Source organism: Scardinius erythrophthalmus (genome assembly GCF_964197995.2).
Source record: "Scardinius erythrophthalmus genome assembly, chromosome: 10".
NCBI lineage: Eukaryota > Metazoa > Chordata > Actinopteri > Cypriniformes > Leuciscidae > Scardinius > Scardinius erythrophthalmus.
This window is the reverse complement of record NC_138230.1, coordinates 35,309,248-35,333,565: the sequence shown is the minus strand read 5'-3', so window position 1 is coordinate 35,333,565 and position 24,318 is coordinate 35,309,248. Positions and strand designations below refer to the sequence as shown.

Sequence of the window (24,318 nt, the reverse complement as noted above, 5' to 3'; positions counted from 1 at the left end):
GCAAAAATCTAAGCATGTTTGTGTTAGTAAATTGCTCAGTGCAAAGAAAGAGAATAATTAGAATCTGGTATATCTTTGTTCTTTCTACATGTGTCTAATAGACATGAACAAGTTCTTTGAAAAACATCTATGACCTTTGAAACATGTCTTGTCTTCATGCTCTATGTTGACTATGGTTTCAATAATAAACATACATTTGCATAAAGCATCCATATTTATCCATGCCCATGTTGATTTAGAGTATTACAAACTTGAAAAGTTTTAATTTAAAGTACATTTAGAACAAATAAAAAATGTGCGATGAATTGCGATCAATCGCGAGTTAACTCATAACAATCATGCGATTAATCGCTATTACATTTTTTTATCGATTGACAGCCCTAGTTATTATACCTTTATTACAATGTAATACATTGTGTAATTATACCTTATTACAGTGTAATATAAATGTTTAATTATACCTTTATTAAAGTGTGATAATACCTTTATTACAGTGAAATTAAACATTGATCACCACATTTCTCAACACATTAAGTCATTTTACGATGCGATAAGGGCGTCCCCTCCCTTCAAAAGCCAGTTTAACCACTGTGTATATAGGCCTATATATAAGTGCTGTTAAAACGATTATATATATACACACACACAAACACACTGTAAAAAATGCCAATGAAAGTGAAATGCTGTGTAAAATCATCAAAATTGACTAAAAAGTAAAATGAAACTTACATTTACAGTCATCTGGAAATACTAATAATACTATTGTAAAATACTAAACCAAACTCAACTGGTAAATTTAAAGTATAAAATATTTTATTATTTATTGTTGTTTTATTAATAATAATTGTATTATTAATTATTCTTATTTTTAGATGTCATAAATTTGGCCCCAAATAAAGATTTCTCAAAAGTTATTATATATTTGTTTACCACAGTGTCAGTGAAGAGCTTTAGATGAAATATGGCATGTGTTGTGCAGTGGAAAATAGGTAAATAGACCTTGCAAACATACTGTTGTTCCAATTATTACCAATCAAATTTTGTGCAAAAGGTGTGAAAATACTATTGTGTATTTTGAATACATGAAATTAGATTTCTGACATTTCCATCACAGAATGCTATTAAACAAATACATGTTCTGATGCTTAAACTATCAGGATTGGAGCTCACTGGATAAATGGTTCTCTGGAAAAAAAATAAAATAATAATTTTTGGATAAATGCTTTTTTTACATTTATTGCTGTTGCAGTTTGAGAAGCGTGAGGTCTCTTCTTAACTGCCCTAAATTAGAGGAAAGCAAATAAGTGTCAAGGCACCAGCTGTCTCTAGCAGGGTGGACACACGTGACTGCAGACAACCTTGAAAGGCATCCTACTGCCAAGGCTAATAAACCTTTTGCTTGGTCAGATGAGTAAATATTAAATCCAAAACAGGTCAGACTGCCACGGATCTGCCCTCTGGGTCTGTATGACTGGCTTACAGAAGTTTGCTTGAAGCACAAACACACTCTCCTTGGCCCTCTCACCGGGTTCACGTCCACTGCCACTTAAAGGACCAGCCCTGTAATTGGTTTTGTTTGAACATCCTTCTTAGCTAATGCTTACTTATAGCCGACAGAATAACATGACATGAGGAGATAGTTAAAGTGATCGCTCTGTCCTCATAATCTCCTCCAATGAGACATAGTGATTCTCAATGCTATTCCCCTCAATAGGCATCACTGTAGCACATTGAATTGTTTTGACACATGGCCAGGAGCACATGCTATTTCAGTGAAGGGGGGATAGTGGGACTTTCAGATCAGTCCTACTCCAACTGTTAAAGACAGAAATGTCAGTATACCACACCACGTATTGCACAAGGGGAACACAATGTGTTTGTTTGGTCAGCACTTTTCCAGGAGGGTTTTCCGTTATCAAGGACACAGTGAAGGTTGCAGTCATGGAGCAACTCCGGCAGGGGTCTTCCAACACAATCTCAAGGCAATTCATAACTACACTTTGGCGAATTGATGATGAATTCATACAATCTCATTTGTACATTTTCATATGATCTGCTTATGCCCCATTGATGGTTATGAGACGGATACATTATCAGAATATATGCAAGATATATATGTATGCAAGTATATATGAGAAGTACAAGTATATGTATGTATGCAAGAAAATAGCTGTCCACTGTGGTAACCTCTATGCATGAAAGGGTTAAGGCATTTGTATAAAAAAAAAAAAAATGTAAAGTGATGATTTGTGAGAAAGTAATTAAGTTATGTATATATATATATATATATATATATATATATATATATATATATATATATATATATATATATATATATATATATATATACACAAATGCCTTAACCCTTTCACGCATAGACGTCACCACAGTGGACAGCTATTCAAAAAGCATTGTCTTGCATACGCATGGGTTTTGATGGCATAGTTGCACATCAACCTCTACAGTGGAACCAGTGCATCATCCTATACATTGCAACCAAGTGGCAAGCCGACGTATGTCGATTTCCCCCCCCCCCTCCAAACCAAGATGGCCGACGGACAGGTTGCTCCGGAATATCCATCCATTCCTTCTATCCTAGGAGACTCTTGCATTTAAAACAAAATGTTGTAGCATCAAGCGATATCTAATGAATCATATCACAGTTACATTTTCCAAGTATTGTTTTTAGATTGGGAGGAAATTCTGATTATCTGTCCATCTGTCATATGCAGTAACTTTTTTTACTGTAAATAAATGTAGTTGTATTATTAGAATGTAATTTGCATTAACATCAAAAAAGTAGTGTGATTATATTCTCTAATGTACATTGCAAGTATAATACTTGAAATGCATTACTTCACTAGTTACATACAAAAAGTAATCTGATTACAGAATGGAATCAGTGAATTTCCATCGAATTGCGTATGAAAGTGTTGTATTTATAATTAAATTGGGATTTACAAGCCTGTGAAAAATTATATATGATGGTTCAAAATGCTAGCCTGGAAATCCAGACCTAAATCTAAAAGATTAATGGTCTGGCGTCGACTAATGAAAATCGCCCAGCTCGAGGGGCGGCACCAAACGTGCATTTGAAAATCTCGCTGCACGCAACTGGATAACACTACGACCAATCACAACAATAAATCCCAGCAACCAGCGGAGCTAACTGGTAGATTATACTCTTACCGTATCCGGTCGGCGAAACAGCAAAAACATCCTTCTTGCAAAGGAACGATTCGAGCGGCGTCTTCTGTTCCTGTTTTAGATAAAAAGCCAAGTCTAACTCGTTCATTGTAGCGGCCAAAGCCGTTTCAAACAACTGGTATTCATCCATTGGCATCTTGCAATGTTTACTAATGACTTTGACGTCACAGCGCTGTCATCTTCTGTTTAGCTCGCCTCTGGCCCGCCTATATCAGATAACCCGACGTGATTGGTGCAGCTCAGATCGAGGGGCATATTTAATGAGCATCATTACTCGACACCAGAGTAACTCGCTGAGCAAATTCAACTTCTGCTCTTGCGAGAACAGGGTATCAAAATGCAGTAAAATGGCTCAAATTATTTCTTTAAATAAGTTCAAATGGTGTTATTTATGACTAAGACAGCTTTACAATTGATTTTGTTCAACGTGATGATGTTAAAGGGTTAGTTCACCAAAAAAAAATACATTCTGTTATTACTCACCCTCATGTTCCAAACAACCTATGCAACTACCACTTTCAAGCCCCAGAATAATAATAATTAAAAAAAAAATAATAAATAAAAAATTAACCTCCAACACGCATTGTCAAGAGCACCAAGACGCATGCGTGTTGTTGACGCGAGAGCAGACGTTAGTTGTAGTTGGTATTTTGATGGTAATGAAATTAAATTAAATGTAAATGTAATGCAAAGTTGTTGTTACATTGTCAATTAGTAAGTCATGTAATTACCAAATATACCAATACGTTACATAACTTAGGCTATATCGTGTGTTAGCTGGGTTGGTTATGTTTAGGGGTGGACCTTCATGCTTGCTTCTTTCTAAAAATTGTACTTTTTTGTATAAATCACATCATACAATTAAAACAATATCAACACGTCGTAAAATTATTTTGTATGTTTAGGGTTTATGGTTACTATTTTACTAAAAATAGCATTTTTCTCTAATTCATAATAGTTAAGTTTTCCAGTGAGCTCGGTTATGTTTAGAGGTGGACCTTCATGCTTATTGTTTTCCTAAAATCCTAAATGAATCCTAAAAATACCACTGTCCTAATAATCGTGCATTTTCAAACTATTCAAATCGTACAAAATCACCACCTCGTAAAATAGTTACTTTTCTCATGAGACTGGGTTGGATCTTCCCCTTCATTTCACCGTTCAGATTACATGCTTTAGGTTAGATTACGGTGTACTTTGTCCCATGTCACTGCAACTCAAAGATAACAGATAATGAAAGAGGAGGGAACCAGGAGAGGGAGAAAATCTTACGTAATTATACAAAACAACACTATCAATCTGTAACTAAACTGAATTATCAGCACACAAACAGTCTTCTGTTAGGAACTCATTTTAAGATGCATCTCCTACACTGATACACTGAATTAAATGAAGAAACAATAGGGTATTTATGCAGACTGCACAGCACGGCACAACAAACACGCTTGTGTGATTTTTTTCAACCATTTTATTTCATAAATAACACTGAACAAGCATGGTACAGCGATAAATATCCATTTACATTGCAAAATTCTCTGTATTACAAAATACAGTATATGTAAAATGCACTTGTCAAAGGGGTCAAGGGGTTTCAATATAGTACCTGATGTGCCCTAATCTGAAATTACATATGTACTTCTTTTATTTAAATGTGCTGTAATCTCAGATTAAAGTTAGCCAAGAACCACGCAAGACCCCTTCACTGTTATACGCAATGTTGCATATCCCATTCTGTCATTTGAACTGGAAAAATAAGACAAAAGCACTGATACTTATCCTCAAATTGTAATTTATTTTTTGTTGCCTGTTGGATTTTTATGCAACATTTCAAATCTTTACATTTTTGCATTTTACAGTCGGATTCTGAACACACCGCAGGCAAGTGTCCTGTTTCAATGTCTTAGGCAGCAAGAGGTACAAGGCAGGTTGACATCGTAACACAAGACCAGGATTGTTGGATCTCTACAATGTAACTCAGATGGTGAGTCAGCATGTTCAGTTTTTATTTATTGCTAATATCTGAAAACAGAGGGGCTTATTCAATTTCCTCAAAAACAAAACATTCATCCCATTTTTAAGTTAAGGAATGTGTCCATTTGTGCACCATTACACCAGCACTTTTCAAAGTAAATGTAACAACTTGTTAGAAAATCTATTATTTTGCACACACTCTATATAAGAAAAAAACAAGATGGTGTTGATCACATTGTAATAAAATTGCAATATTAATTCGAGCCCTTGTCAGCATCTCACTCAGACCCTACAGTCTAAGTAGCAGCAAAACTATGACTGAAGACATAAATACAGAGTAACAAGATGAGATCAGCCTTCGGAATGAGCAGCGCGCCAGTGTTCCACTGATTGTCAGTTTATGGTGACGCTCTAGTGTTGATGCTGTAAACCAAATGGTGAGTCTCAAATGACACTGAGAATGAAGTCACTACCACCAACTGAGTGTAAATTTCAGTTACTAAGAAATCCATCATTTCGAGCATGTTTCTTTTCAACACAAATAAAAGCTCACAATGACAAAATCAAGCTAAATCAAAGTCTTTTCCATGTCTATACTGGTTTACAGCATGAACAGCTGTATTTACAGTATCATTTCATGTTAAACAGCTCAACAGTATTACAGACCATTGAGAATGAGTGAATGTAGTGAAAAGACAAAAACAAACTAAGCACCAGGATTCCGTGAAATTCCCTGCCTTGAGGGATTTCATGTTCCCGGTGTGGAAGCTGCGACTCTGTTCATTTCGACTCTGGGCTCGTTAACAGAAGCCTGTGCTAAATGGTATAGCCGGGACCCAAATACGTCAGTCAGTGCTCAGGAGTCTTTCGTTTCTAATTAGGTGAACCTCTAAGGAGGGAACGACAGACAATACTCACGTAATAATATTTTGGTTGTAGTTTGCACTTTTGTCAGATATTTGTAGCCGTTCGCCTTGCACTCACAACGAGTTACTGTGCCACAGAGGGTTTGAGCTGAAATTTCACTGGTGAGCATTTTTGAGAAACAAGAAAAACAGCAAAAAGATGCATTGTAGGCAACTGTGAGCCATTTTGGCAACCCATCAGACTGATGTGACCCATGTTCTTCAGCTTCAACTTCAGCATTCATTACATAAGAATAATAATGAACTAACATATGAAAAATACTTCCCTTTGTATATTAGTGCTGTCAAATCGATTAATCGCAATTAAACGCATCTAACAAGTTTTTGTTTACGTAACTATATATATATATATATATATATATATATATATATATATATATATATATATATATATATATATATATGTATATATATATATATATATATGTATATATATTTGTATGTGAGTGTCTGTGTATATACATGTATACACACACAGATATATATAATATTTATATATATTATGTAAACAAACTTTTGTCAGATGCGATTAATCGATTTAACAGCAGTTATTATATAAATCTATAAATGTATGCATGTATAAATATATGTGTGCATGTGTATATACAGTATATATACACACAGACATATATTATGTAAGACATTATGTAAACAAAAACTTGTTAGATGCGATTAATCGCGATTATTATATAAATATGTATATATGTGTTTATACACACACATAAACATTTATATAATTATACAAATACATTATATTTTCAGTATATAGAATATATTAATAAAATTGCTTTTTCCAGCTTTTCAGCATTTTGTCTCTTACATATTTAGTTGTGTAGAATCCCATATGTGCAAACTTTTGGAATTATATGATTCTAACAATGAATAAATTAACAAAAGTGATGTCATAAAATGCCAACAGCCCTATAATAAAGCATTTGGTTAAATCATACTAGAAAGAAGGCAAATCATTTCAGTCCTCTCAATATGAGAATAAGAAATCGAACATATACTGCTGAGCTAATCATGCTGTACTAAAGGTTCTTGGCAGGACAGCCTTAAATATCCAGCTAAGAAAATTTCCGGTCCTTCCATCTGTTCCTTACAAAACTGCAGTGTAGCAAAAAAGTCTTCCCAGTTGGCAAAAGCCACAATTTTATCCAGGTGGTACTAACGGACTAATTTTTTTTCTTACTCTACACATAACATGGAAAAAAACAACAACAATCCATTAAGCAATACCTTTAGATTAACTCAGAAAAGTATATAAAGAAATTCAACAATTCTTCATTTTTACCAAATAACAGTATATATTTATAAAAACAAAAGAGCAAACATCTGAAGCATATTAACCTGATATATTAGTTGGGCCCTCTGTAATATCTAACTACAATTCTATAACGTTCTCTTTAATTAATTAACCCATTTCATGCTTTAGACCTCCTATAAAGTTATAATTTCTATTAGCATCAAAAAAAGAACTTTAAAAAGAAAACGTACCTCAAAAACATCTCAAGTCAATTTCATAAACTTCTCAGTTAATACTGGCCCAGGGTCCCAATCTTTGGGCAACGTTTCCATCAGATCTGATGGTCAGCTCTTCTCATCTCTGTTTGATGGGCCGGTACCGCTCCGCAGTCAGACCTTCATCATCACTAGAACAGCTGTCTGGGACGGTAGCAGCTCCCAAGACTCCCTGACGCAGCCAAGGAATTCCCCTCTGACGGATCTCCTGCCGTCCAGTCAGGGCAATGCAACCGGATGGAGGGTTGAAAAATGTTCAGCATCAATAAAAAGGTTGATCAGACAACGTTGATCCCCCCTCCCGCCACAGCCCGTTTGCTGCAATAGGTCGAGCCGCTGTGGTTGGTCGCTCCGCCATTCATGTACGACGTCTTCAGCTCCATCTGGCAGGCGGCGATGGCGGCATTCAGTTCCACTTGTGCTCGATGTACAACGTAAAACATCAGGCCTATGCTGATGAAGATCTGATGAGAGAAACAGAGAGAGTGAGTCACCGGGAGGATCTGCTGACTGAGCTGGACGACGGTTGATACAAAGATCCAGATGATGTGACTTATTCAATGCGGTTGTAAATTTGTCCAAATGTCCTTGGCTGATATATCGGAAAAGTCTGTTTTAGTCAAGAATCCATTATTGGCATCTAACTTTACTACACACAAGAGCAAATGCAAAATGCGTACACATTTTTGGCTAAAGCTCTGCCAGTGACCATATATAATTATGGTTTACTACAGGTTCCACAAGAATGACCCTAAAATCTAGGCTAGACATAAATATTTCATTTGCTTTTGATTTTATATATCCATTGCAGAATCTGTAAAATGTTTAGCATTTGAAAAAATATATTTATTAAATCTATTAAAATATTTAAAATATCTAATTTTAGTCCAGGAAAAGACAGACAACAAGTATGTTCTACAACAAAAACAACTTAAATGAAACTGGAAGTGCACACACTTGAATAATCCTAATATTGTGTAACACTCTCAAGCATCAATGACTGATTGTATCCTTTTGTGGTAGTTGTCCATTAGTTCCTCAACTGCAAATCTGAAACTAAACATCACTGCTAATTCTGAGATTTACAAAATGCAGAGCATGATGGGAAACTAACATGGGCAGCTTCAAGGATGTTACTGCTTGCTATGGATATTATTGCCTCTTTTACATTAAATAAACAGGAAGATTGTCAGTGTCGCAACCTGCATTGTAAGTGCAATATAAATAAAAGTGACTGAAAAATCGCTTGTGATGATCCTCATTTGCAAGTCGCTCTGAATAAACATGCCTGTGTTAAATAAATAAATGTAAATAAGAATCTGTGTTGACAGTATCACTATTGTCTTTTGCCATGTCGTGCCACGCTACTCGCCTCCTGTGTAGACTACAGACTACTGTGTAGGTGTAAGGCTGTGTAAACTTATAAAATGGATAAAACATGTTAAAATAATGTACAAAGATTATTCAGTTAATGTTTTGTCATGTGGAACAATTCGAAGCAGTGCAAAAAAATTACTTTATATAAACTTTAATAATATGCTGAATATTCTGCAAGTAGTATGTAAACATATGAGCCCAACTGTATATCCAGGGTCTTTGCTGATTTAATTTCAAACTTGTTTTTGACGGCTTACCTGTAGACTGAACACAAAGTATCCACTGACGCTCTGTTCTGCGATCACATCCTCCATTGTGCGCAGGGTGGTGCCCAGATAGGAGTTAAGGAGTTGTGTTGGGAGGAGTCCCACTGAGGAAGCCACTAAATAATTTGGCAAGGACACATCTGTGATCTGTCAAAGAGAGCAACAACTATATTTGGTCATGGTGTTGGTCAAGATTAATCACAGTGTTTTCACTGCCTGCAAGAATGTGTCATCAGCCTTGTTTAGCCCCGTTCTTCACATGTTAAAGGAACACGCCGACTTTTTGGGACTTTAGCTTATTCACCGACCGTATTCCCCAGAGTTAGGTAAGTCCATACATACCCTTTTCATCTCCATGCGTGCCGTAACTCTGTCGGACGCACCCACCGCTAGCCTAGCTTAGCACAAAGACTGGAAGTAAACGGCTCCAGCTAGCATAATGCTCCCAATAAGTGACAAAATAACGCCAACGTTTTCCTATTTACATGTTGTGATTTGTATAGTCACAGCGTGTACAAATAACAAGGTCACATGAGACACAGCCATCTTCTGGGAAAATGTTAGCGTTATATTGTCACTTATTGGGAGCATTATGCTAGCTGGAGCCATTTACCTCCAGTCTTTGTGCTAAGCTAGGCTAGCAGTGGGTGCGTCAGACAGAGTTACGGCACGCATGGAGATGAAAAGGGTATGGATAGACTTATCTAACTCTGGGGGATACGGTGAATAAGCTTAAAGTCCCCAAAAGTCTGCGTGTTCCTTTAAATAGACTTTTTCAGCAATCTCAAAAGCAATAAACATTTTTTTTTTCTGCTCTTTAGATCACTTTACACAAAAAATCTATATTGTTTTCTTTATAATCATGCATTGTAGGGATGCACGATATATCGGCCACCATATCGGTATCGGCCGATATATGTTCGTTTTTAACGTTATCGTTATCGGCCTAAAAGGAAAATTGGGCCGCCATATTAAAGCCAATAAATAATGGATTATTTCCTTCAGCTGAGACACTTCAGATGTGCAGTTTGCCATAATGGTTTTGAATTGCTTGAAATATGATTGGAATCAATTCAAAAAAGGGAAATATGGTGTCACAGCACAAGTCTGTCATATAGGCTACATAAAATTATGAGAACATTTTAATTGTGTGCTTAGGACAGGGCTTTCAATGGTGAGACATTTGTTTGTGTAATCAGGCTTTCAATAATTATATAAAAATTTGGATTTAGATTTATCGGCCAATATATCAGTTATCAGCTTTCAAATATCAAGAATCGGTATCTGCCAAAACTTTCATATCGGTACATCCCTGATATGTTAATATGCTAGCAATTGTTCATTCAATTTTAAACTCTTTTTAAACACTTAATAGACACAATGTAATGCACATATTTTCGAAACAACACCAGTAGGACATTTTACTGGTTTTACTACATTGCTCTAATGCTTTGAAGAAAAAGCAAAAAACAAATATTTAAGCAGCGCTTCTGCCCTGTTCCAAATCTGATAGTCTCTATGCAAACACACCCCATATAAACACATTAAAGGTTAGCGTAATTGAATTGCATCACCTGCTGTGTGCGAGTTATTAAAGAAGGCACAAACCTGTATCTCCAGTCCTAAACTATTAAACATGACATCAAACCCATGCATTTTTATTCATAAATAGACTGCAGAAGATGCAGGCGGTGTCGGATTTGGGTTGCGTCAACCTATGAATATTCATGAACAAGGTAAAATGATGCATTCCTGTTCTTAGAAGTGACTTCATTATAAATGGCCATGAGGCAAAATTTTATTATGCACTATGCAGACGTATGCATTGTGTTGGGTTACCTACATAACACATCACGTTCTGCTTCAGCAGAAAATGCAGGGCACATTGAAATATAGCCCCGTCTTCTATAGGACGTGCTTACTGAGTGTGTGCGAAACATAATTCCAGTGTGACCTGTTTGGTGCCGACATACATCATACCCTTGGGCTGTGATCCCTCTGTTACGTAAAAAAATAAAGGCGAAATAAAACCAATTAGCCTACCACAATTAGAGTCACTGGCACTTATAGAGAACCTGATGTTCACTCGCTTTCCAACTGGTGCAAATTGAATATCATCCTCACTGATTTTACAAAGGAGGACAATGGGTAGAGGCAGGCTACTGGAGCAAGAGTACTGACTCACGGTATCAGGTTCAATTCTAAGTAAAAGCAAACCCAGAACTTAACAGCGATTGAGATGAGTGCTTGATCATTACAGTGTCCTTTAAAAAGAACAGAGACTTATGTTTGCTTCAAGAGCAATGACACTCTACTAGTGTACTGTAGGTTACTTCTGACTCAAATGTAATGTCTAAATAGGGCTGAATGATTATGACAAATCTTTTTCTTTTTCGTGCAGGGAAATTGCATGTATAGAATCTTTATGCATCTAAAACGACGTTATATAAACAAGTTTTTATAGTTAACATTTATTGGGTTTTATTGTGTACACATTTTATGGTTTTAGTTTTAGTTAATAATAACACTGCCCTTATCTAAAACAAGCTGAGAAGTGTGTTTATGAATTTATTGGGGGTTTAGGCTATACATCGGTAAATCAAGTCTGTACATAAATGGTCAACTTTTTCCTTGTCCTCTTACGCTCTAAAAAAATAACAGTTCTTAATTGGCATTGATGGTTCTATGAAGAACCTTAGACATCCATTGAACCTAAAAAGGTTCTTTATAATGGAAAACAGTTATTCAGAATTAGATTATTAAAATGTTCTTCACACTAAGGGAAAATGGTTGTTATTATAAAGAACTGATCGCTGAAAGGTTCTTTGAGGAACCAATAATGGTTCTTCTATGACCCTCCCCTTTTGAACCACTATTTTTATAATGCCGCCGATTGAACATGCTGAATAGGAGTTAGAATGTCTGAGAAGTGACGTGTTGTAAACTGGTGACTGTCTGTGCGGTGTGAATTGGCCTTAAAAGTGGAGCTGCATGAAATCAAACTTGTAATTATACACAGTAAGCAGACAGCACAATACTAGACTATTTTGATGCAACAAGAGTAGACGTAAATTGAATATCGTAACTGACAAAATGTACAATTCTTTGTAAATAATTTAGATTATTTTCAATTAATTGTGCAGCCCTATACTTGTAAATAGAAAAACCAGCTCTGTTTAACATTGTAGCTGCTTGCTAAAATGATGCAAACTCCAACTGTAAGCAGGTGTTCAATGTTCATTTCCAGCATTCAAGAAACCAAGATATAATCAGTCAATCACTGTCAGCCTTTCAAGCAGAAGTGGTGTAAATCATCAATCTTGAAGACATCTGCTCATAATCATAAAAAAAAAAACTTGAAAGGAGCAAAACATTGACCTATGAATCATCCAGTGAATAAATTATGCAAACAGTACAAATAATAGTCAAACATGTTACACAATGGCAGGATGCTGGTCCACGTTCATATCACAAACCAAACCAGCCTTAATGCCTAAGTACATCTCAAATCTAATTTAATATGAGCAATTGTAATCTTTGTTTGTATTAAAATGAAACTTATGGTTACACAGAATAAGATATAGCTCTTTGAAAAGTCTAAGCATGAGCATATTTTTTGGGACAACACTAAATATGATCTAAATACTTGTCATTGTCATTAAAATCCCATTTAAGAGCCAATGTGTAATTTTATTTTTTTGTAAATTATTTATTTAAATGTTGCTGACTGTATATTTTTGTGTCATTATGTATTTAACAAAAGGGTTAAAGAAACTGGGTAAGTAATGATTCAATTCTGAGTAAGCCTGACAAAATGATGCTAGACACTGCAGAAGTTGTGCGTCACTGTTCTTTACAGTCCTCTGTCATTGTTACAGATTGCAGATTCTTTCTCGTATGTCAGCTAATTAAAAGTGTAATATATCGGTAGTGCAGAGCGTCTAAAGGTAACATACTTCAACGTTCATAGAGTCCTGTTTTTACCCTTGATCCTGCGTGAAGAGCAGCTATGTTTGATTTAAATCCGGCTCAGAGCAGGAGGTCTTAATTGTTTAATTCCGGCAAAGCTGGATAAAGCCACCTGGATGCTCCTTAAAGATTAACAGCCACCTCAATGCAATTATTCAGAGACCTCCATGTTGTATAAACATCTTTACTAATAAAAAAAACCTCATAACAATAAAATTTACAAGTACTAATTTATACAACAGTTCTGTCCTCAAAATTGAGTGACCGTCCTGAGACTGATATGAATATTGTTTCACGTTTTGTTTCTTTTGGCTTGTCTGTGTTCATGGCGTACAGACTTTGTGAGCACTGATATTGGGAAAGTTGTATGTTTTGCTCCGGCCTGAAAGTCTGTGTATTGCGCTTTTTTTGCTTTATGCTCGCTTGATGCAGGTTTCTCTCACCAGTGAAGAAATGTAAATCCCGGAATGGATTTCAAGCGGAATGATTACGGAATTATTTGAGAGGAGAGGGGAAATCTATCACACTACTCATATGCTGATACAGACCAGCTTTTTAAAGGGATAGTTCATGCAAAAACTCAAATAAAGATATTTTTGATGAAATCTGAGAGCTTTCTGTCCGTTTATTGACAGCTATGCAACTGACATTTTGACGCTTCAAAAAGTTCATAAGGAGATTGTTAAACTAATCCATTTGTATTGAGTGGTTTAGTCCAAATTGTTTGAAGAGACACAATCGTTTTATATGATGAACAGATTGAACTCACATATCAGTTGTAGTAAACAGAAGCTCAAGCATGTTCTCTTGATGTGTGAGAACCAATGAGGTTCATTTTCGTGTTACACAGCACATTTGAGCTTCCACAAGAACCAATGAGGATTGTTCTCGCACATCAAGCAGGTTCTGTTGAGCTTCTGTTTATGTTCGCTGATTAATGTTTATATGTGAATAAAAGTCTACATTCAATCTGTTCATCATCAGTGTTGGGTGTAACGCGTTACAAAGTAACGCGTTACTGTAATAATATTACTTTTTTCAGTAACTAGTAGTGTAAGGCATTACTCGTCTGAAAATAGTAATATTATTACAGTTTTCCCGAGCTAGTTACTTGCGTTACATTTGCCAGTAGCACCTTCATCACACAGCACAGAGAACAGAAGGGAAGGGGAGGAGGGCGTGAATGGAACAGTGATTGGTCTGGGTTTGGCACGAGGTTTCATTTACCATCACCGATTGGTCGACACGCGGCAGTTAAGGCCAATCAGGGATGACTTCCCTAATGAATATTCATGAGTCGGAAGACCGGTTAAAGGTCGGAAGACCGGTTGTGTTTTATAGACAATTTTGCATATAAATGACTATTAATAGGGCTTGAATTACAACCTGAAACTGCGCATGCGCGGGTAAAACTGCTGTGGTGAAACTGCGGCTCTGCAGACAGATATTATTGGGACAGATGGGGAAAAATGGAAGCGTCAACAACGGCAAGTACAAGTACAGTTGTTTGTAGTTATTTGTGCTAGACAGTGCCAGTCTGTTGTTGGCGTAATAAAAACCCTAAAGAACACTCATCCTTTGTATGTTCTCCCTCCATCTGATGCATCTCAGGCAATTATAGAGTAATTAAGAAAAAAAATGTAACTATAGTAATATAACTAGTAATATAACTAGTTACTTTCTCCAGGGAGTAATAAAGTAAAGTAAGGCATTACTATTTTTGAGAGTAATATGTAATATGTAATATATTACTTTTTTGAGTAACTAGCCCCAACACTGTTCATCATATAAAGTGACCAAGTCTCTTTAGAAAATTTGGACTAAACCGCTCAATTCATATGTTTCATAATTATAGATTTATGATCTCTTGCAATTTAGTAATCCTCATGCACTCGTGCAATACTGGGTTATTATTACCGTCAACTAAAACTTAAAACCATAAACAATTTTTTGACTTGGAACAAAATAAGCATGAACTGACATAAAATAAGAAACCTTAAGCATATTTTATTCCAGCTAGTTGCCAAGGAAGGCAACATCTAATTTTCGTTTAGTTTAACTTAAAATAAATAAAACAACTTTAATAACAAGTAAGGGTTAATGCCCGACGGGCATTCGGACTCCGCTGCGCGTCGGACAGTTCACGCCTCGCCGTCGTCCATTAATACCTGACAATGGACACCTCGAAGGGCATTAACCCACTTATACCTTGGTCACTTGCCAAATAACAATTTTTTTAAAACATTAGTTTTAATTAGCTTTACAATTGAAATCTAAAGTTTTTACAAACAATAACTTGGTTTCCCTGGTTACGCCTGACGGTTTATTTACTAGGTGTCCTCTATCACTTTTTAATGGACACCTTGCAGCCAATCAGAATCGAGTATTCACCCAGACCATGGTATAATAATAAATAAACTATAAAGACAGCCTATTAAAAAAAAAAAAAAAAAGACTTTTAAATTGAAGTGAACAAAACCGAATTAAAATATGAATAAATAGGCTAAAACAACAGAATATCAATGATAATAAAATAAATAGCCTAACACTGGTGAGATATTGCTCAAATGAAAACATTTGTTAATGCCTTGTTAAAAATTAGCATAATAACATTATTAGCAAGAATGTCAAAAACAGACTTACCGAGAAGACCGCGTTCTGGAGACCGAACGGAATCGGAGTGAGTCTCGCTAAGGCCACAACTTTGAGTCCACTCCCCCCCTCCACCACCCGAATAACAGCACTCAGCTGTTCACTGCTCCCGATCTTACTCAGAACCCAGTTCGTCAGCAATCGCTTACACACTACATGAGCTATGAAAGTCCCGATCAAAACCCCAACCATCACCAGTCCCATCCCCAACACAAACCCATATAAATACCCCGCGGCCACGTTCAGCACGATGTAACCCCAGCCGCAGGGGAAAGACACCGTGATCAAGCCGACAATGAACAGCAAGGCTCCCACAAAACTGTCCAAACTCTCCACCCACAGCAAGACATCCTTCAGGTACTGGCGCACGAGCGCTACCGATGAGAAGCACACGGCTGTCAGGACGCACGCCAACAGGGCACTTTTAAAGCAACAGGTGGTAATGCAACACGGATGCCTGAACTCGGGGGTGAAGGGCGCACCGGTCTCGGCCAGTCCCGCGGGCTCTGCCTCCGATTTCCCGCCGTTGGCTCTCTCGTCAAAGACGTTACAGATCAAGATGTCGATCTTGTCGCAGTCCAGTGAGTCAGGGGTCTTTTGCAGCCAGCGGCTGAGCTGAATGTGTCCTTTACCCGCGGCGTGCTTCAGGGCTTTCAGCACACCCTGCACCGACCCTGAGCTCCACATATTCATGCCTTCTTCATATGACTTCACTCGATTGATTGATTGGACGTCCAGTCCAAAATATTGACCCTTGGATTTACACGTTGCCAAATCCCAGGGATCCTCTGACAAAGGGATCAGCAATCAATTCCCTTGATAGTGAGGAATTGTCCCGAAAAGTCCAGTAATGTGTAATAATTTATCTGGGGAACACTGATGTGGAGTTGTACCACTTCAAGGACTCGAGATGCAAATGTGTATGCTGTCGTTCTCTTATGAACGCCATACTCTCCTTCCCAACATCAGAGGAATGAAATCCCTCCAGGCGTGTTCAGATCGCCGCTGTCATCGCGTCTGACGGATAAATCACACACACGCGTCGCTCAACTTTCCAGACTCCAGGCACAGCTCACTGCAGTCTGCAGTAACGTTCCTCCCAACCAGGCTCCGGTCCAAAGTCCCGCCGCTCACCCAGCTCAACATGTCACATCTCTTAGCCCGAATAACACCGATATTAAAAGTCGCGGATAGACGGTCGTTGTGTTTGCCGGACGAGTTGTTTTATTACTTGTGTTGTGCGAGCTCTTGTCCACCTCAGCAACGGATGTTTACGCCGAGCGTTATTCATGCCACTGTTTGTTTCCCAGTATTCTGTGCGAGGTCGTCACGTGATATTATCTGCCCGTCACTGTAAGTATCGCGATAACAAACAGCTCTCTGATTGCCCTGAATATCAGTGGTGTACAACATTAACTAATGGGAATATATAGGTCAGATGATCGTTAAATCCAATATACATAAATTTACTAGTCTAGTAAAAGCACCGCTTTTGGGCGTTGACGAGTAAAACACACATTGGACAGTTTCTATTCTGTCTCTCTCTGGTTTTCTTCTGGTTTCATAACTATTCTGTTGTATAATATTATTGTTCTTATAGCCCGGGAAAAATGTTTGTTTTTTGGGTGGGTCCCCCAAACATTTCCCTTCCCAGCTGTGTGGAAGCCTGTGCCTCATTATTATTATTATTATTATTATTATTATTATTATTATTATTATTATTATTATTATTATTATTATTATTATTATTATTTTAATCATGCTTTGGCAGGCTAAATCATAATGATGAAATACTGAGATAGTTCAATTTGACATGAAAAGTCTAAATTAGGCTATACATGCTAAGCCATAAGATATAAACATCTAAATTATGACCTACCGAAGTTATAATTATGAGATAAAAGTAAAAAAATGACCTTCTATGTTTTATTTTTTATTTGTTTCTTTAAAATTCGATTTTTCAACTAATTTGACGTTTGATGACTTCCAAATTTCGACATATCTAATTTCGACATCATTTGGTTTTATCTCAAAATGATGACTTTGTATGTCATTTTCATTAACTTTGCAGATAATTTCATTACTAAGTCTCTCTCTCTCTCTCTCTCTCTCTCTCTCTCTCTCTCTCTCTCTCTCTCTCTCTCTCTCTCTCTCTCTCTCTCTCTCTCTCTCTCTCTCTCTCTCTCTCTCTCTCTCTCTCTCTCTCTCTCTCTATCTATCTATCTATCTATCTATATATATATATCTTTATTTATTAATGAATTTGATCATATCATAAATTTAGTTCAAACACAGGTTCAGTTCAATTAATTTAGTCAAAACTGGCTTAACGTATAGACTCAAACATTATTTTGCAGATAATTACAGCATTTGTTTTGGTATGTTGGCATGATTAGTTTCTAGCTTTAATAAATGTTATACTTTTTAAGAAATTAAAGTTTGAGAATCTCCCGTTGACATTCACTGATAGAATATTCAGCCTTCACAAAGCCGCAGTGCGTGTTGATTCTCGTGCACATCCGATTCTCATGACAACAGCAAAGCTGCTCTGATGTAGTATTATATTTGCATAATCAAAGTCAAAGCTTTTTAAATTTCAATTCCGCCTACCATACTTTTCCTTCAGCATATACAAATCTAGTTTGGTTTGTAAATCTACTGAAGCACAATATAATAATAGGTTGACAAATCTGACTTTGCAACATGGTAAAATGTAATAACTGCCCCTAAAATAGCTAGTTAAAGGCCTCCAGTCTTATCATTGTGATATTTGACACACTTTACCTTTAGAACATACCCTGCCCTTCTTGGAATTCTGTCACACAAGCCCTTAGCTTTGTATATTTCACAATTATAACGATAAGCGTCTGGATCTCTGCCAAATGAAGGTGCCTCCAAATGGACCATGACAGTACAAAGATGAATAGATTTTGTGAGTAGAAGGTTATGAAGGCATTGGACTTTACACCGATTTTCAGGAAATCAACTTTGAATTTATGGGAATATTAACTGACTGGTCTGGAATGTGAGAGTAGGGTTTGCATCATAGCCATTAATTCAGGTATTCCCACATTGAGGAATCATCAGACCTGTCTTCCATGTCATGGATCCTTTGTGATTTTAGACATTGAAGGCAACATTTGTCTTTGTCTGTAAGTAAACGGATAAATGTTGTAAACTGACTCATCCGGCCACACTACATTCATGCACACTCTGCTCAAAGGTAATGAATTGTTCCCTTTACAACAGATCATGGATGCAATGGCCTTGGTCAAAGGGTTTCTTAATGGCAGCTTAGTTCTAAACCACATTGTCCTTTAATGTGGCTGCATGGGTAACTGAGTTTATTTAATACTGTATAGTTTTTTTTGTGGGTGTGTTTTTGTGTGATTTAGCAGCTGTCCCATTAGTGAGCTTAAACTTTGCTACCAAACTAATGTCATTTAACATTTATTGAATTTTTAATGCACTTAAAAATAAAGGATATTTATTGGCATTTTCCCTGAAGAACTTCTAACATCCATGGATCCTTTCCACTGAATAGAAGGTTCTTTATATGGAGAAATGTTCTTTAGATAATTAGATTTTTAAAATGTTCTTCACATTATGAAAAAAAAAAATGGTTTACCCAAAAATGTTTATTATATGGCATCACTATGGAAAAAAAAGGACTAGTCTTGGGACCTTTTTTTAAGAGTATTATTAGTGATCATCTCTGATGCATTTAAAAATTGAAATGTTGCTATTAAAAAAAAAAGCCAATTCAGCTAAAAGCTTGCGACATGTTTTGTCCAGTGTCTCAAGAATCGGTTTATTTTTATCTAAATAATTTTGTGCGATGTGATCTCAAAAACCCGGGCAGACTTACGGAGACTAGTTAGCTTTATTGTTTACAACTGCTCTCTAACCAGGTAGGCGTGGCTTGGGAGTTGCCTCGTAGAGCAGCGAAGCAAGTGCATTCTGGGAGTTGTTGTTTTTCATCCACATGAGCCAAAAATACATTTTCTGGCTTTTCTCAGTCTAGAAAGCTCCAAATTAAAAAATAATTTCACATTTCTTCTACATAAATGACCCAATTTAAATACACATTCATCTTTCCAGAGGTGGAGTATCCCTTTAAACTTCTTTTAACATGACATTTCTGATTTTGGCATGTTTCACCACAAGATGTCGCTGCTGTTTCACCTTCAATTCACTAAAATTCACTAGATGTGTGTGCCTCATGGCAAGGAGTTGCTATCTGTTATCTTGGCTAAAAGTGAATTTTACAAAGTTTGAACTATTATATTCTCACAGAAATCGTTTTTACATGATTTTTAGATGGGAAGGTATGGAGAACTTCTCAAATGATTAAAAGTGAATAGTGTGCACGGTGTGAACATGATCCTTAAAGGGATAGTTCACCCAGAAATGAAAATTCTGTCTTTAATTACTTGGCCTCGTGTTGTTCCAGACCCGTCAGACTTTCGTTCATCTTCGGAGCACAAATGAAGATCTTTTTGATTATATCTGAGAGCTTTCTATCCCTCCACTGACAGCAACGCAACTACTAGGCCTACTTTGATGCTTCAAAAAGCTCATGAAGAGACTGTAAAACTAATCCATGAATTGAGCGGTTTAGTTCAAATTTTCTGTAGTTTTCTGAAGTTTTATGTTCTCTTTATGAACTTTTTGAAGAATCAAAGTAATTGCGTAGCTGTCAATGGAGGGACAGAAAGCTCTCAGATTTCATCAAAAAGATCTTAATTTGTGTTTGAAGACGAACGAAAGACTTATGGGTTTGGAACCACTTGATGGCAAGTAATTAATGACAGAATTTTCATTTTGAGGTGGACTAACCCTTTAACGCTAAAATGTATTTGAAATTACTGTGCTACGAACACTTAAAGGAATAGTTCACAAATATAAAATTATAACATTATGTCCTCATGTTGATCCAAACAGTTAGGCCTATTGAGTAATAACGTTTCTTACGTTTATTATTTTTTTTGTGCTGAAATCTTCCAACACTATTCATTTCATTCCACAGAAAAGAACAAGAACAATTGTTCAGAATTTCTCTTGCATTCCTGTAAAGTAAGTCTTAAAGATTTAAAACGAAATGAGGGGATAAATGATGACAAAATGTTAATTGTCGGTGTAAACTAAATGCCTTTAAATTTAATTCTCCTGTAACACTAAACACGTAGGCAATGAACTTCATCGCGTAGTTTTCCATTAGGCTATATTATTTATATTTGCATCATAACAAACATGGAAAAAAATGCATCGTAAAAATGCATGGTGAGAGAGTAATAAAATAGTTTATCCCCGCTGAGACAGGTAGAGAGTAATGACTAGCGTGATAACACACCACAAAGCGAATGTCATTCATTGGTGCGTGTGTCACAGCATCAGGAGACCTGTGGCTCATCACTGGAGTACAGCGGGAGATTCCTTTCACGCGCAGTACACAGTACAGTACACACCGCAGAACGCGCGATTCTTCTCTCTGCACGCGCACTTGTTTGGATTAATTAAGCGTTATTGTAGCTGAAAGTTAGATAAATATTTATCACGAGGAGTCACTATGGATTGCTCTGAAGAGGTGCAGTCACTGTCAGATGAAGCCAGCACTCCCATCGAGTTAAAGAAAGGAATGTCAATATTTTTGGATGTGAGTAGGCTATTTTAAAAAAAATATTGTCTGATTGCAATACGGAATAAATGTGCTGAACGATAAAATGAAAACGGAGACGTAAAATAACCTGTTGATGGATCCGCAGTGCTACGGGTTTGTGTTGAGTCCACTTGCAGATTGATTGACCTTTCATTTTAGCAGACTTAATTTACCTCAAGGTTCCCCAGTTTTTGTTGATCTTAATATTAGTTAATAACATAAATTAATCGATTGTTACATGGATAAGTTACATTGTCTTCAGTACTTGAGTGTTGAGTCTCGATTTCTGCTGCAACAATCATATGGTAGGGTCAGATTTTGGCGTAAACAACATGAAAGCATGGATCCATCCTGCCTTGTATCAACGGTTCAGACTTGTGCTGGTGGTGTAATGGCATGGAGGATATTTTCTTGCCACACTTTTTACCACACCTTAGTACTCCACAGCCTACCTGAGCTGAACACTCATCCCTGTATGACCAGTGTACCCATCTTCTGATGGCTACTTCCTGTAGTATAATGTGCCATGTCACAAAGCTCAAATCCTCTTGGTTTCATGAACATGAAAATGACTTCACTACTCAAATGACCTCCACAGTCACCAGATCTCAATCCAATAGAGCACCTTTGGAAACCGGTGGAACGGGAGATTCACATCATGGATCGATGTGAAATTGACAAATCTGCAGTAACTGCATGATGCGTTCATGTCAATATATATATAGGCTAGCAAGGTTCAATTCTAAACTGTTTAGGATTTGAGTTAGTATAAACTGATTCTGAAGTGTCCAGGTCATGTGAGACTGGCATCCTTCATAGATATATATAGATATTCATAGGTTTATGTGATGCACTGTGCTCAGAGCACTCATTACCCATTGTATTTACAGTTATTATGCTTATTGTTAATTAGCATATTGTTAATTAGATTATTCACATGAACATTTAGTTATTAAATAGGCTAGTCTCTTTTCTGCTCTATAATGTAGATCTTCTTTAACCACAAAGACATGTAGTACAGTTTGAGTTGCTAATTAAATTGTAGTATGCTGTCTAAAGAGCTTCCCCAGGGACGTGAGGTGTGTATTGTTAATTATCATTCTGGAATAAGGAAGCACCGGTCCCTGACAGATTGGTGGCATAGTTTTATCACTCCTCTAAGGAGAAAGCTAAATTCAGCATCGTCTTGGCATGCCTATAGCAGAGGACCATATTTAGAGTGTGAATATTCTTGCTGTGAATTGGGACTTTATTTAACAGACTGCTACAGTGCGCCTGGGTGTTCAAATTCAACATAGCCATCATCACTTTTTCTTTCATCTCTGCTCTTTTTAGGACTCAACCTAAATAATTTACAGTGCTAGAGTCCCTTTATATGATCAACGCAGCATGATTTCTCCTGGCTATGAACTGATAATGCCCTGTTTACTTTCAGATACTGAGAAGAGCTGACAAAAATGGTAAGGCATTGCCCTTTCTTTCTTTTGTTGTTCACCTGCATAATAAACTGTTTGGTATAGACTACATTATCCCATACCTCCATATGTTTGAGTGGTTGTCCATTCCCAGCCTATGCTGTTGCTCTGTTGTCATGGAAACACTAGACTGTCCATACATTTCCTAATGATAGTCATTATTTTAGTAGAGCAATACCAAACAAATTTCACTGTGCTCCTCCCCTCCTATAGTTTAGAATTATACTTTTCTGAAGTTCAGTTTAGCATTGGAATTCAACTCAGTTACTTTTCTTTAGCATCACTGTAAATTTTTTTTTGCTGGTTTAACTTAAGTACTGGTTGCCTTCAAATTTTGTGAAACACAAAGATAGACACTTTGGTGATCCAACTAATATTTTGTTCATTTAAAGATAACTGCATAATATTAAAATGTTCTTAAAAGAAAACATTGTAAGTTTATGTATGAGAAGTTTATGTATTAGAAACTTCTAATTTTCACAGTTTATGTCTGTGAAATCTGTCTCTGTTACAACACATACTTGGATTCTATCATGTCAGTCAATGTAATATTAATGGACAATACAGCCTAGGCGTATGTCATTCACAAGGATTTTTGCTGATCTTTTTCCCTCTTCCTCATACTGTGTTCGTTTTGAGGTTCCTTTACTGCATTTTATATTATATTGTGTATATTAGTAGGTGTATAGCACACACCACATGTGCAGCAGTACATTTATTCTATTTTGAGTATAGCCTGCCGTGACTCACCTGTCACTGTTTGTTTAAAAACCTCTGGGCGTCTGTACCAACTAACGCGAGCCCTCAGTTCCATCGGAAACATTATCTTGTGGCGTCTGTGCGCATGTTTTTCCCCAAACACCTGCGATCTGATGTCCATGAGCTAAATTGTCATATTCTGAAGGATGATTAACTTTATTTTCTTTCTCATTTATGGATTCAACTCTGTCTTTATTAAATCTGAAATGCTTTTATGAGTTATATTTTGTTTTTCAAGGCACATTTTTAACCACATTTTCCTCTCAAAAGATGATGGGAAGCTGTCCTTTGATGAGTTCAAGGCTTATTTCTCAGATGGTGTTCTGTCAGGAGATGAATTAAAGGAGCTTTTCCATACAATTGACACTCATAACACAGAGTAAGTATTGCTTTTTGTCATTCACATACACCTGACAATAAATCTAATTGCTGGAACTGTTGTGTGGGTACTGCCACATGTCTCAGACAGTCATATAGCAGGAATCTAATTGTTTTGACTATAAAAATACATGTGTGCCAGGACCGTGTTGTAGTTG

The 24,318-nt window shown here is 36.6% G+C and overlaps 2 protein-coding genes across 3 annotated transcripts in view; one reads left to right on the top strand and one right to left on the bottom strand.

The window, feature by feature from the left end:
* Positions 1–7,321: 7,321 nt before the first annotated feature.
* tmem64 (transmembrane protein 64) lies at positions 7,322–17,202 on the bottom strand. The gene is made up of 3 exons (XM_081376002.1): positions 15,881–17,202; positions 9,260–9,415; positions 7,322–8,089 (listed from the first exon to the last, which is right to left on the bottom strand). The coding sequence occupies exons 1-3, from the start codon at positions 16,580–16,582 to the stop codon at positions 7,904–7,906; spliced, it is 1,044 nt and encodes a 347-aa protein (XP_081232128.1). The 5' UTR covers positions 16,583–17,202; the 3' UTR covers positions 7,322–7,903.
* Positions 17,203–21,257: 4,055 nt separating this feature from the next.
* The window catches only part of necab1 (N-terminal EF-hand calcium binding protein 1), a 35,000-nt gene continuing 31,939 nt past the window's right edge, over positions 21,258–24,318 (top strand). For both annotated transcript variants that reach the window (XM_081376392.1, XM_081376391.1), the window contains exons 1-3: positions 21,258–21,545; positions 22,984–23,008; positions 24,053–24,161. In XM_081376392.1, coding sequence (XP_081232518.1) covers positions 21,459–21,545; positions 22,984–23,008; positions 24,053–24,161 — 221 coding nt within the window. In that variant the 5' untranslated portion in view covers positions 21,258–21,458. The remainder of the gene's footprint in view (positions 21,546–22,983; positions 23,009–24,052; positions 24,162–24,318) is intronic.

Bases quoted from the DNA above. Each gene is read 5' to 3' on its own strand.
- tmem64 (XM_081376002.1), bottom strand. From the start codon at position 16,582: ATGAATATGTGGAGCTCAGGGTCGGTGCAGGGTGTGCTGAAAGCCCTG. The intron at 9,416-15,880 runs GTAAGTCTGTTT...TCTCTTTGACAG, and splicing joins TCCAGAACGCGGTCTTCTCG to ATCACAGATGTGTCCTTGCC. The intron at 8,090-9,259 runs GTAAGCCGTCAA...TTCTCTCATCAG, and splicing joins ACTTTGTGTTCAGTCTACAG to ATCTTCATCAGCATAGGCCT.